At 31.5% G+C, this 15,810-nt stretch overlaps 1 protein-coding gene across 5 annotated transcripts in view; it reads right to left on the reverse strand.

Moving 5' to 3' along the window:
• Positions 1 to 15,810, reverse strand: part of LUC7L2 (LUC7 like 2, pre-mRNA splicing factor) — a 75,631-nt gene that overhangs the window by 33,771 nt on the left and 26,050 nt on the right. For 3 of the 5 annotated variants that reach the window (XM_074267779.1, XM_074267781.1, XM_074267780.1), the window contains 3 exons: positions 9,843 to 9,941; positions 7,811 to 7,921; positions 3,902 to 4,045 (listed from right to left, as the gene is read on the reverse strand). In XM_074267779.1, the coding sequence (XP_074123880.1) occupies positions 3,902 to 4,045; positions 7,811 to 7,921; positions 9,843 to 9,941 (354 nt within the window). Of the gene's footprint in view, positions 1 to 3,901; positions 4,046 to 7,810; positions 7,922 to 9,842; positions 9,942 to 13,338; positions 13,364 to 15,810 lie in introns of all 5 variants that reach the window. The other 2 variants (XM_074267782.1, XM_074267783.1) reach the window with 1 other exon arrangement.

A 15,810-nucleotide genomic window follows, 5' to 3' on the forward strand; every position in this document is an offset into this window, starting at 1 on the left:
TGAGGAGCTGCCCATCAACTTGGGAATGACTGAACAAGGTATATTATATGTATGATAGAATAGTATTGCGATACAATATAGGAAATGATGGTTTCAGAGAACCATGGGAAGATTTGTATATCCTGATACAAAAGGAGGTAAACATAACCAGAAGAATATATTATTTATAAAATAATAGCAATATTATAAAGAAAAACAACTTAACTTTTAGGGACAACACCATTACCAAACAATTCCAGAGGACTCAAAAGATAAAATATGCTATTCATATCATACTCACCAAGTTGAGGGACTCGCAAGAGTACAAACCAAAATATTTATTTTTGAGATGGACGGGGGGAAACATGGCCAGTGTAGTCATTTGTTTTGTTTGATTCCATTTAACAGTGATTTTATTTTTCCTGCTTTCACAATGTGGGGGTAGAAGATAGAAGGAAGAGGAAGAAAATGTGGATTTGAAAATAAAATGTAATTTTTAAAAAAACTTCAAGATCATTATGCTCAATCATTATGTTATGCTATAATTATTATAGGGCACTAGGTTAAATTTTTCAGTGAACAAGACAAATCTTACCATCTAAGTAATAAAATTCCAAGACCTTTTTGGTTTGGCACTTTTCACCCTCACTACATTACACAGTGTTTGGTACAAAATAATTGCTGAATAAATACTTGTTGACTGACTGACAAAAGTGGAATTCATATTGAAGCAAATACCTCTTAGGCATTATAAATGGGCAACCTTTATATTAAACTAACTGTTTAAGAAAAATTTAAGAGGAATTTATGGCCAGAGAAGAATGTGAGAACGTTATGAAATGCAAAAGGAAGAATTTTCATTATAGTTAATTTAAATGTTTTTGTTCAAACAAAGCCAATGCAGACAAGATTAGAAGGGAAGCAGAAAACTGGGGGGAAAATGGAGAATTGACTCCAATTTATAAGAATTCAAGCCATTCAATGGTCAAAGGATAGGAACAATTTTCAGATAAAGAAATTAAAACTACTTCTAATCATATGAGAAGGTGCTCTGAATCACTATTAATCAGAGAAGTGAAAATTAAAACAACTCTAAGGTACCACTACATACCTCTCAGATTGGCTAAGATGACAGGAAAAAATAATGACAGATGCTAGAGGGGATGTGGGAAAACTGGGACACTTGGTACATTGTTGGTGGAGTTGTGAACTGATCCAACCATTCTAGAGAGCAATCTGAAACTATGACCAAAGGGCTATCGAATTCTGAATACTCTTTGATCCAGCAGTGTTTGTACTGAGCTTGTATCCCAAAGAAATCATAAAAAAAGGAAAAGGATCCATGTGTGCAAAACTATTTGTAGCATCCTTTTTTATAGTGGCAAGGAACTGGAAAATGAGTGGGTACCCATCAGTTGGGGAATGATTAAACAAGTTAGGGTACATGAATATTATGGAATATTATTGTTCTATAAGAAATGGTCAAGAGGATGACTTTAGAAAGGCCTGGAGAGACTTGAATGAACTGATGCTAAGGGAAATGAGTAGAACCAAGAGAACATAGACAGCAACAAGATTATGTGATAACCAATTTTGATGTGCCTCTTTTCTACAATGAGGTAATTCAGGCCCAATAGACTTGTGCTGGAGAGCAAAAAAAACTATCTTTGCATGTATTTTGAAAAATAAAAAGCTATTATTTTAAAAAGAGAGATTCAAACAAATAATTTTCTCTTACATTGCCTTACCTTCAAAAAGAGAAAAAAAGAATGTTTCCCTTTCTGATCAATGTTTTGACTTCTGAGAAATATTCAAAACTTTATGATTTCAGAATCATAAATCTCCTCGCTGATTCTAGTCCATTTTCACATTGTCATCAATTTCCTGCTTTGCTAAATAAGGAGTATTATCATTACCTTTTATATATCCCATCAAACACTAATCTTCTTTCAAGGAAAATGACTGCCATTTTCTTAATTTTAGGCTACTGCCAATAATAAGCACTAAGTATGATTATTTTCACCATGTTTCTAACAATTCCCACGGTTACATGTAATGAGGGAAAGGAATAGACTGCCATGTTTCAAGTGCAATCATTCTCCTTTCTAGTTTTGCACAGAAACAAATGGTGCCCAAAAACCTATTAGATTAAAAAATAACCTGAACTGTCATAGAGCCTAAGTAAGTACCAAATGTAACATTGTCACCAGAAAAATATACTTAAGTTCCAATGAAATAGCCAGCAAAGTACTTTTTTTGTGTGCAAGTCTTTCTAAGGAAAACAAGGACTCCCTTGGCTAAAGGGCATTTAAAGTAGTTAAGATGAGAAGGGACTAAGAGGGGCAGGGACAGGAATGAAGGAAGGGAACTTAATTCCTGATGCACAACTCTCTTACACATGAACAGGCATAAAAACAAGAACTTTTTTCTACTTTTTCCCCATTATCACACAACTACTTATTGACAATATCCCAGACCCCACCAGCCAAGGACAAATTGCACATGGTAAGGGAATGTGGAAGAGTATTAAGTGTATAAGGACAAAGGGAAGGAAAAGCAAAACAAGGAAATCCTTGGCAAGAAGTGAAGGAAAAGGGAATTACAGTAATGATGGGTTGACTGTTAACATTTTTATTTAAGCTCACTATTTTAAACACTGTTGCTATGAAAAAATGGATTAAAAGTTTTAAAAGAATTTAACCTATTTGTACGCTAGGGACTATTCAGTCAATTCTAAGTCACTGGAGTTATATTTTGTTCTATTTATGTCCATATAGGTTATTTGAGTTTAATAAACTCCTTGGGAATATAATCCCCAACAGTGAATATGTGAGATGAAGAGAATGAACAATGCAATTAACTTCTTGTGTAGTTCCAAACAGTGTTCCAGGATGGTTCACAACACCACTATTGATGAAGTAATGGCCAATTTTCATGATCCTTGAGACATGAAACTGCTTCCTTAACATCTTTCCTAATTTGATAAACATAATGCAAATGCACCAGGATTTTTTAAACTATGGTCTCTATGATTATTAGTGATTTTGAACAGTTTTTCAAAAAGGTGTTCACACTTTTTATTTTTGTTTGCTGAGGCAACTGAGGTTAAGTGACTTGCCCAGGATCATACAGCAAAGAACTATTAAGTATCTGAGACCAGATTTGAACTCAAGTCATCCAAGTTCAAGGCTGGTGCTCTATCCACTGCTCCACAATTTGCATTTCTTTTAAACATATTTCATGTCTTTTGATTATGTGCCTATTAGGTAAAAGTTCTCATTCTTAAGAAGCTATATCAATTCTCATTACACTTTTGATATCAGCCTTTTATCAAGGATTTTAATGCAAATTCTTTTTCCTTACTCCATACATTTTCTTCTAATTCCAACTTAAAAAATTTTAGTATTCTAATGTAATGTAATGTTGCTCAGACCATAAGAAATGGAAACAGATACAAAAGGCTTAATAAATACAATGACTACAACAATGTAAATAACATACTGCAAGGCAAACAGGACAGACAATATTGATACTATATTATCAAAATTTGAATGTACATTTGTTTCTGTTAATCACTAAACCATAAAGTTACACAGCTAAAAGACTAACATACTTTGTAAGGGAGACAAGGTTGCTACATGAGTAGTTGGTAGGAAATGTCTGTTGATACAAAAGTATCAATATAAAATTAAGTATCTTTTTAAAAATCATAATCGGCTAAAAACAATGAACTACTAACTTATGTTAGCTTAAAAGTAAAACTGTCAAACATTTTTAAGAGTAAAAGGAAGAATGTTTGAGTCAGTATTTACAGCCGGATATTAGGCATTCAACAGGAAATACAAATACTAACATACATACTTTTAAAAATATTTAGACTGAAAAACAGCACCATCATCATACAACAATGTTCTTAAGTTACCTCTGCCTCTCTTTTTTTTGCTCGGGCTTTCTCCACTTCATCCATTACTTTCTGAGACTCCTCCACATTACCTTCAGCTCCTAGTTGTTCCACTTTAGCTAGTAATTTACCAATTTCCTCATTCAATTCATGAACACGTTCTGCCTAGTAAGAAACAGAAGATAATGAATAAAACTATTCACAAGAACATGTAAAAGTTACAAATTTCAAATTTCTTCTAGAAAAATCTTTAACATTATTCCAGTTGTCTAAACTTATACAGGCAAGGTAATAACTTGTTTTACTATACTTTAGAGAAATTGCTGTTTTTGTTTTTTAAAAAAATTTGAAGGTTTGTGTCAATCCTGGTTTATCAAGTTTAGCAGTACCATTTTTTCAGCAACATACTGTGTCCGTGTACCATTTTGGTAATTCTCACAATATTTCAAACTTTTTCATTATTATTGTTATTATTTTGTCTGTTATGATAATTTCCTTTGTAATCTATTTTAATTGTTTTGTTACTATTTTAATTGTTTTGGGGCACCATAAACCATATCCATATAAGACAGTAAAATTTAATCAATAAATATTGTGTATATTCTGACAGCTTCATTAACCCAACCATTCCACAATCTTTTCTCCTTCTCCTCAGGTCTCCCTATACTGAGTTACAACAATATTGAAATAAGGTCAATTAATAATCCTACAATGACTACTAGGTGTTCAAGTGAAAAGAAGAGTCAATGTGGCAAACTTCATTGTTATCTACTTCAAGAAACTGCCACAGTACCAACCTTCTAGTGACTACCACACCCTGTTCAATCAACAGCTATCAAAACCCAAGACGACCCTCCTCCAGAAAAAAAGATTATGATGCTGAAAGCTCAGATGATGGTTATCATTTAATCACAGTATGTACATTTTTTTAGATGTAACTGTTATATACTAAATGGACTACAGAATAGTAAAAACATAACTTTTATATGTAGCAGGAAAATCAAATTATACATGTGACTTGCTTTATTGTGACATTCACTTTACTGTGGTAGTCTAGAACCACAAATGCAATATCCTAAAATATGCCTGGATAGAGATATTTTCAGACATGGCAAATATGTTGACTATCTGTTCTTATGTAATTCAAGGAAGGGTGAGTGGACAGGATTGCCTACTTGTTAACTGAGAAGCAGTTTTACAGTAGGAAGTGAGGTGAAAGGATTAAAAACCCAATCTTCCTATATTAAGAGCAAAAATTATTTTCCCCCATCAAGAAGAACTTTTCAAATGAATACCTTTCTCAAAAGCAAAAATTAAAAAAATAAAAAAATACAGAAGAGGCATTACTATATTTCAGAGTCCCATGAAATTTTATTAACCCATGGACTAAGATTTATACCACCATCTAATTGGGGAATAGAATATCCTAATTTAAAAGTATCTCACTCTCTTTTCACTTTTATGAAAAGATGAGAAATGCAGAGAAAGCTATATAAGTTTTGTACTTTGCACATATTTTCAGAATCTCTTGCTCTACTGATCAGCTTTTTTTGATCTTTTTCTTTTTTTCTTTTGTCTTAAGTGACACTAATTTTATCTAAATCGCTTGAATTCCTATTGGTTTTATCCAGCATCTCTGGAAGAAAACACCTATTCCCATTAGCAGCAACCCTGGGGAATCAAGACTGGGGTCATAACTATTCTGCTGTGCATACCACTATGCTTCTTAGTCAAAGAGATTCAAATGCTAAAGTAATTTCTGACTTCACTAAATACTTCACCTCTTCCACTGCCATTCAGGTACCAAGCTTTATCAGTTGTGTTACCTTAATATCTTTAACCTCTATAACTTATTCTCTTCAACTCTTATTACTTTTTGCTTGGACTACTATCTCTACTCCATATGCAATCCATTCTCTTTATACTTTAGAATCTGGTACTCTGACTTAGATAGCTCAACAAAAAACCAAAATCACACTATCTGGAATTCGAAGTCAATCACAACTGACTCATGCATTATCTTTTCAGGTTTATTACATTTAAAAAAAATCTTTATACTCTTTATTTATATTCTCAATCTAATCAAACCATTCCTCAGAAACAACATTCCATCTCCTATCTATCGACATAAATTACATCTGGTTTATAGGATTCCTAACTCTTTCCAAAGCTATGTTCAAATAGTGTTCCAACCTTGGAAATTTTCCTGATTCCCCTCTTGCTGGTACTCAACCCTAATAAATGTGTATTTTCCCTTTTACACTTTGTGTATACTTATATGAGTATGTTATTTCCAAACAGAATTTAAGGTGTTTTATTAGCTGTCTGATGATAGGCAAGTTGTGAAAATAAAATGCTATAACACTCTTCAAGTGCTTTGGAATTATGTGAATATCAAGTATTTACTCTCTCAACTTCTACTTTCAGGAAATTTCATCATATCAAGATATCATTTTTCCCCTAAAGTGACTGCCAATTCTGTTAAGAATTTTCTTACCATCTGAAAAAATGGACAACTTTCCTTAAAGATTTCTCTATTTTTCTATTTTATATAGAGAGCAATATTTGAAATTACAGTAAATTCCCTAAGATATTAGATTTCAATCAGCAAACATAAACAAAGCACCTAAAAAGTAAGGTATTGTGTTAGTTGCTGGGAAAATAAAACAAAAGTCAGGCCCTAAATTCAAGGCAGTTATTACAATTTAATAGGGAGGATATAGATGAAATATCTATACAAATGTGTTTAACACTAGATAGAAGCCAGACCATACAGAGTCTTTAAATGCTAGGCGAGGAATTTATATTTCACACTACAAATGATTATAGGAAAAATACAATAATAATTTAGTTAAATGTAATCCTATATCCCGGGAAGATTAATGAGGATGAAGATTGGAAACAGAAGAGAATTTTCAGAAGAACATGGAATTCATGATTCACTTTAGAAATCATCCAGACTGGACATTATATAAGTAGAATGATCCCTTGTAGTTCACACAGTAATACATTATCGAGATTTATTCAGAGAATCTTCAAAACACTTAGTAAACAAAATTCTTTTTTTTTAATTTTATTTTAATAGTTTATTTACCAGATATATGCATGGTCAATTTTACAACATTGACAATTGTTCAAACCTTTTGTTCTAATTTTTCTCCCCCCCCCCCCCCAGATGGCAGGTTGACCAATACATGTTAAATTTGTTAAAGTATAAATTAAATTAAATATATGTATACATGTCCAAACAGTTGTTTTGCTGTATAAAAAGAATTGGACTTTGAAATAGTGTACAATTAACCTGTGAAGGAAATCCAAAATGCAGGTGGACAAAATTAGAGGGATTGGGAATTCTATGTAGTGATTCATAGTCATCTCCTAGAGTTCTTTTGCTGGGTGTAGCTGGTACAGTTCATTACTGTTCTATTGGAGCTTATTTGTTTCTCATTGTAAACAAAATTCTTACCACTAAAGTCTACTTAGCACTATCAAATGGTTCAACATCAAATACAAATACTTTAAGATGCATTAGTATCCATCTTATTGCTCTATCCTAAGGAGGGTTCAATGGATTTATCTAAGTTACAATTTCCTCCTTTTAGGATGCAATCTCCTTGAAAGTAAAGACTATCTTGCTTCAGTATTTGTATCCTTAGCACTTAAGACAGTGCATTTTCATTTGTTCATGTACTCAAAACATTCTCTCCAATCAAGATCTTTTCTTCTTAAAAAAAAAAAAAAAAAAAAAAAAGTTAACATCTAACTAATAATTTGAGTTTTTAATTCACATTCAGGACATCCCTTAAAAGTTGTCAACAGACACTATGTAGGTCTCTTGATGGCATTTTACTGCATTTGAACACATAATCATAGTGAAAGACAAAAAACTAAAGTCGTCTGCTCTGAATTTGAAACTTTTGAAATTCTTACTTTAGCTGCCACTTCAGCACTAATTTCTTCCTGAGTTTCTGCTAATCTTTTCTTGGCCACTTCTGTTCTCCGATCACAGTCTGCAATGAAAGACTGCAGATGATCCATTGCCTAAGATACAAATGAAAATGCAATTATTTTAAGTAAAAGCAAATATTTACCATTGGAAAGAACAATCCAATCACATTTTAAGCAATTAAAAAAAAAATCAGTTCAAACCAAACTATTCAAAAATAAGGAAGGATCAATTAAGAAGGTAAATTATCTAAGTATATCCAAAATACTATAATAATCACTAAAAAAAGATAATATTATTTAACTGAGTGGCATCAGATATGCTGTTGGTAATAATAAGTTGATTAAAAAACATGAGATGCTATTCTACCTTTGACAATTGTGTCAAAAGTACAATCAATCTGAAACATATGCATTTAATTTGAAGCATTTATTTTTAAAAGAAAATTTCAAGCTCAACTATTTACTTCAAAAAAAAAAAAAAGAAAGAAAGAAAGAAAAAGAAAGAAAAGAAAAACAAGCCATTCTAATAATAGCAGAAAGAAGATTTAAAAAGTGTAAAACAAAAGTGTAAACAAAATCATCTGAAGATTTTTTCTTACAGTTAGAAGGGATGAGTCATTTGACATTCTCAGTCTGAACGCTCCTTTAACATACCCCAAACATAAATTTATTACAATGCTGTCCTTTATACTATTGATTCAATAAATATATCAAGCATACCACCAAGAAGATGGACTAAAAGAAAAATTCTCTAGACTAAAGTTCAAGTTAAAAAAATCAGGTAATCTTTAAGTATTGGTATCTCAGGATACTATCTAAGGACCATTTTATTGTGATACATAACACAAGAACAAGTATCTCCACTTTATAAAATGGTTATGTTATTCATTTCTAAATTATAAGGAGCAAATAGTAGGTATTGAAGTTGGGAAATGAGGGGAGAAGAGGTAAGGGAAGAAAAAGGAAATTCAATGAACATCTATCTAGGTGGCCATTTAACATATGAAATACTGGGACTTACTATACTTTAAATCTCCCTTCTGGCTAAATTCAACAAGTTATAATATACCTTTCTTATTTACCTTTTTTATTTTTTCTATCTGTCATCAAAACTGAAGAAGTTTCTATAAATTAAAATTTCAAAATGACAAAATTTTTAGACTTTCTCTGAAACTATATAAAACACTACCATTGCAGCAATAGCAACCATGATGAAACCCACACAGGTTGATGCCATTTTTGTCTATTTTTAACTCTACAAAAAGGAAAATTATAATACACTAGATTATGTTTTTCAATTTGCTATATAAAAAGCTTTGAATGATTTATTATAAACTCAAGTACTAATCCTTAGAAATCCTACCTTCAAAATCTCACAACTGGAATGTATTTGTCACTTCCATTAGCCTTCATATAAAATGTTTTGGTAACATAAATATGCATATCGTATGCATATATGTATACAAATATTAAAACTGAATGAGTTAAATGGAAACATTAGATATTTATATACTTTTTTATCTTAAATATTTAAGTTACAGGCTCTTCAGTCACTAAAACGTGTTTGGTAAGTGATTATCCACATGAATGTATGAATTGTACAATCTAAAATGTCCCTGAAATAGTCATGGAATATAGTCCAGAGGAACCCTCTTAATTTGGGATCTATAGATAGATTGGGGTGGAGGTTTGGGGAAATAATACATGAACTTAAGAGTAGAAAAAATTTTATTTTTATTTCAACATCATTAGTTTCCTATATAACCTATATATTTAATTTAAAAATTTAAAGAACATTTTGAGAAGGGGTCCATACATTCACCAAAGTGACAAATGGGGTCCATGAAACAAAAAGGAAAAAGAGCACATGTTTTAATATAACAAATGATTACAAAAGTAACTCTAAATAACTCGATACCAGTTATTTTCTATTTAGAAAAACCATTGGCCTAAATGCAAAATATATAAATTCATTCCAAAAGAGTCAATTTGAAAAAGAGCACACATTACATACATCAAGCTCAAAGAAAAAGTCTTGTTCTTTGGATGCGATTTCATAATCTGCTCTTAAAGCCAGATCATGAACCTTCAGACATTCTCCAAGATCCATCCTCTGAAAAAAAAAGAAAAAGAAAAAAAAATTTAAAAAGTAATTTGTAAAAGCTATAAAATAAAATGTATTTTAATCCCTATCAAGCACAATTCCTGCACAAATGTATGCACTCAACATATTTTATTGTAAACTAATATCTTGGAGGCAGCTAGGTAGTACAGTAGATAGAGCACTAGCTCTGAAGTCAGGAGGACCTGAGTTCAAATCTGATCTCAGACAGTTAACACTTCCTAGCTGTGTGACCCTGGGCAAGTCACTTAACTCCAATTGCTTCAGTTAAAAACAAATAAATAAATAATAAAATAAACTAATATAAGCATTATAATACATAAGTATATGTATTATTAATAACAATATGTAGGAAGGTAGTAGTACTGATAAATGAGAAGGCTGAATAGAAATTTTGGTTGCTTGATAATATTTTCCTATTTATATATCAAACTTGGAGAAAACAAATTTTTTTTTAAATTTTAAAAGGAAACAATGGTAATGGTGAAAATAAACGAGGAACCATAGAGTGATTGAACTTAAGAACTTTTTGCTGGCACCAAAAGTGAGGAGTCTATGTACACACTTCTATTTCCTATAATCTATTTCCTAGCTCTAACTATTCTATACATAGAATAGTTAATAAATATTTGATAGCTAATTGAATATTTTCTTTCTACTTCAATAATGACCTTTCCTTTCTCCTTTCCCCCCCTAATTCTAATAAGAAATTTAAAATTTAAAAGTATAAACTCTTAACTTTTTTAAAAAATTGCTTTTCAAAGAGTTCCTCTATATTTATGGAAATAATTTATGTTAGTTTCTTTGGAATCAATAGTGATTAATCTGACAAAAGAACTAAATTATTCAAATAAGCACCTTTCTCAGCTCTTGGATACTTTCATGAAAAGCTACCACAGAAGGAAAATTAATAATACCATAGAAATATTTCAAGATTAGCTCCCTTTTAAGAGTCTCCTCTACTCTGAAATGGATGCCGAGAAAAAACCTAAGAGGAGATTGGGATAAACACTTCTCTTAATTATAATGGGAAGATAAAATTATTTATTAAACAAATAGAAGACGCCACTAGAATGGAAAGAATTGTGTAGTCAGAGGATCTGGGCTCAAAATACTTTCTTACTTAATCCCTGTGTAATTTTGTCAAGTTACTTAATGTTCTAAAGCTGGACTAGGAAACTTCCAAAGTCCCTCACAAGTCTAAATCTATGATCTTATTAATTTGTTTCCACAAAAATTTCTAAAAGAACAAAAATACAAAAAGCAGATTAGGGAACATTTGGGAAAATATCACAGATGAAGATGAAACCAAAACTAAGGTGACTTAGAATACAAAAGGATAGCACTGTCTTTTAAGAACTGTGTTTGGAATGCTGAAGTTGAAGTAAAACTCAAGTTGATCAATGTTTAGCTATACTGAGTAGACAACTGTCATACACACGGAACAGAGGAAACAACTTTACTCTTATTTTGCTTCTGTTTTATTTCTATCAAGAAGCATGAGATTTCTGGTGGGAAAAGAACAGAAAGCTTTTAGTAACTAAGGGTATGATAATTGCATATTTAATTGCCCTAAGAAATTCAAATCACTAAGACTAGATGAATTATAATCCAGAGTACTGAACTGGAACTGACTCCTGTAATAATATAATTCAACTCACTTTCTAGATAAGGAAATTGAGGCACAGAGAGGTAAAGGATTTGCCCAAGCTCACAAAGATAATATGTAATAGAGTCGGGATTCAAACCTATGACCTCCGAGTCCAAATCCCATACTCCTGCCATAAAACCATGTTGCTAGATGACCATGAAGGATAGAAGGAACATAGACATGTATCATCCCAAGATGTAAGAAGATAGATACTTTAAGTTTATAGATGACTGTAGACCCTAATCCCCATTAAAATCTTGTTCATGGACAAAGGAGCTAGTAATCATTAAAAGTCAGCATGGTTCATTAAGGTGAAAAGAAAATATATTTTTATAACTAATCAGTCATTCAGGTTCAATTTCACCAATATAAGCTAAAAACAGTTTTGAAGAATTATTTTGCAATCAACCTGCAAAAAATAATTAAGAGTGATAAAATTCATGGTTGGCAGGATTCTGAAGAGGTACTCTAATACAAAGCTGCTGGAATTACAAATCATAACCTTTGTACCTCAATGATCATTATTCACCATCATCAAAAAGTGAGGGAAAATATGTTCAAAATCTTAATGCAGTGTTACTTCTAATCAGAAAAAATTGGAACTTAAATGTTCAACAATTAAAGAATAGCCACACAAATAGTCATTTATCAGTGTAACTGAATAATATGAATAAAAATATGTATATTCACGAAATAAAATGAAGAGCCATAAGAACACATCATCAAACAACTATATAGTAAAGGAAATATATAAACATAAATATAGAAGTGAATAAACTAGAAAATGGAAGATGATACATAAGGAATAACTAATAAATTGTTTGCAATATTTAATGGACTGAAACCAATATTATGAATACAATAATTATGAAACGTAAAATAATTGCAAATATGTTCAATTGGTTTTAGAGATGTTTCAGTTAAACTTATGCTATACTACTTGTTTTTTGCCACCTTTGATATAAATATTTCCTATACAGTGAATATTCTTTTTAAAACTCATTTGAAAAGTTGTATATAACTGATGACTGGGTTAGGCTCTCATTTAAATATTCTTATAGAATTAAAATTATAATATTACAAGTAACTTTAGAGTTACTTTTCTTTTTAAATGACAGCAAAGAAAATCAAATTTAAAATGTAACAAGTAGTTTAATTTCTTCCAAAAAATTTTTCTTGCTCAAAGAACCTGGCTCTTCATTTCATATACATTTACAGGTCTAGGTTAAAAAAACTTAAATCAACTAAAACTGTAAAAAAAAAAAAAAAAAAAAATTAAGCCCTCTTCACAATTAGGTTAACTCTAAATTTCTTCTTCCCTTCATCCGATCATCTTTTGCCACCTTCCAAAACAGACTTTCCTCACTAACTTCACTCGATTCTTAACATTTAATATTTTACAAATTAAACATACTACTTCCAGTTGTTTTGGTCATTTTAATGTAGCATTCCCAAATGGACTCTATCTTCCTTGAGGAAAAGATTTCATTTATTTCTTTTGTTTGAGCCTCCTGCACAGCACCTAGTAGAGTTTTCTGCACAAAGTAGGTGTACAACAAATGCTTCTTGAGTTAATGAATTTAGGCTAATAGCAGGTAAATACAAGCAATGATTATCCCAGACCACAGATAATCCATATACTATGCAAATGATAAGTCACAATAAGCAAATTAAGATTACTACAAAAAAAAAAAAACAAAAAAAAAAGGTAACAACAAACATTTATTAACCACTTACAGTGTGTAGAGAACTGTGCTAGGCCCTGGAGAGATAAAGTTTAAATAAGAAAGTTTAGATAAAATAGGAATTACAGTAAATCAGTTGACAAGTGCTAAATTATTATATTAATCCTGCTTCACATTTCTGAGGATAAGGGAATAATTGCTTAAAACAGAAGAGTCTAAATCAAAGGAAATTAACCAGTATAACAGGATATGCAAGATACATCCTTCAGAAATATAAATAACAAAGCACTGTAAGAACTGCCCAATTTTATAGAAATACAGATTGATGTGAAATCATATTAAGTGCCAACTACTGTGAATAGAATTGTGGTTTTATGATAGGCAGAATCTAAGATGAAGTACAAGAGACAGCCTTGAAGAGCAGATGTTAACCATTTCTAATGAGGACTTCAGTAACAAAATAAAAGATCTGACATCAGTTCTGGTTCTAGTTCTAACAATCACTAGTTATGTACCTCACATTTCTATAGCTGGTTTACAAAATGCTTTACATACATTATTTTATTTGATCCTCACAGTTTTACAAGGCAAGCAAATATTACAAAATTATTATTCTCATTTTATAGAGGAGGAAACTGAGGCTGAGATCGGTCACACAACTACTTTCAGATTGTAGTATTTCTTGATTCGAAACTCAGTATTATTTTCATGTAAGTAATACAATCTCTGAGCATCAGTTTTCTCAGCCATAAAAAAAGGGGAAATACCAATGTTTTTCGCTTACCATTATGAGCTAAAAAATTAAAGAATTTTGGAGTTGAAAGGGACCACATAAGTCATCTAGCAATACTCGACAAAGGAGCAATACTCCTTTTTAATAAGATATCCAACATGTTGGTCATCCAGTTTCCTGAGTAAAAAGGTTAACTACTGTGTCCTGAGTTAGCCCATTCCATTTCCAGATAGCTCTGTTGAGATGTTTTTCCTTTCATTAAACTTATCTAATGTCCCATCCACATAATAGCCTCTCAAATACTTTAAGAAAAATACATTCTCACCTCTCTATTCTCCCTTCATCCCCATATTCTGTAAGCTACATATTCATGGTTCCTTCAACAATTGATTTTCATAATGCAAGGTCTAAGTCCCTTTACTATCCTGGATGACTTTTAGTCACTGTTCACCATACCAATTTCCTTTCTAAAATATGGTTCCTAGAACTGAATATAATACTCTTCAATACTCTAATCCTGAGCATTATGACTCTTAAATCAGATGACTGACTCCATCTGCTTTCTTGGCTGATAAATTACATTAGAGATAAAATGATTTCAAAAATAGTTAAGAACTATATTAGGTTATCAACCATAAAATATTAACAAAAGACAATGTACAATGAAATAAAAAAATAAGTAGTACAATCTTTAAAGGTTTATATAAAAGTCATTACAGAAAATTGTATAAGCTGGAGTTGTCTCAGAAGACTTTAGGGAAGAAATAAGACTTGAACCAATTTTGAAGAAAGCAAAGAATTTGAACAGATAGAGATAAAGGAAAAAAGCTATTTCAAATAGAACAACATGAATAAGGGTCTTGTAGAGGACCGCAGATATTGGGGAACTCTGAGAAAAGTATACTTGAAGCAAAGATACTTACAGCAGGGTGTTAACTCAGTGTGATTGAAGAGAGGATTGTTCTCTAGTTCACATATACTTAGTATGATGATGTAATGGTTCTACAGTTGGCACATGCTCATTCTGCTGTAGTGATGTAATTGTACTAAGGTATATAAAGGCTGAGAGGACTTGAAATAAGCAGACTAGAGAGACTTGAGTGAGAGTGGGCTTGAGCTCAATCTCAGACTCTAGATTCCAGAGATGCTCGAGAAAGCTAGCTCGGACATTATAGGGTCTAATGGTTAGGATGAATGTGAAATGTTGTAAGCTTAATGAGAAGCTTGAATAAATCAAAGGTCACCTATTCTGTAAATATTTTATAAAGATTAAATAAAAGATTAGCTTTGCAGAAATATCTGAAAAACAGGCATGTGAGAATAGACAGTAAGGAACTTAACTAAAGCTTTCCTGAATGCTGGAATGACAAAAGGTAGTAATTTATAAAGTTTAATATGGCAATGTTATACAAAATAAGTCAGAGGATGAGGATAGGGAAAAGGACACAAAGGCAGGCAAACCAATCAGGACTCTGTTGCAATAAAAGTGGAAGGAGTAGCAAGGACTTGGGCTGAGATAGTGGTAGAACTGAAAAGATAACATAAAAGTTGAGCGATAGGGCTGTATAATAATAGGAAGGTTGTGTGATAAGGCATGATGTATAACACAATGGAAAGAAATTGGCTCTTCAATTAAAGGACCCAGGTACAAATCTTCTATCTAACCACGTACTCACATAATTTATCTACTATATAGTGGATAAATCACACTTGATTAGAGATAAAATGATTTCAAAAATAGTAAAGAACTATATTAGGTTATCAACAGTAAAATAGTAACAAAAGGCAATG

This window comes from Sminthopsis crassicaudata, chromosome 5 (assembly GCF_048593235.1).
Source record: "Sminthopsis crassicaudata isolate SCR6 chromosome 5, ASM4859323v1, whole genome shotgun sequence".
In the NCBI taxonomy this organism is placed as follows: Eukaryota; Metazoa; Chordata; class Mammalia; order Dasyuromorphia; family Dasyuridae; genus Sminthopsis; species Sminthopsis crassicaudata.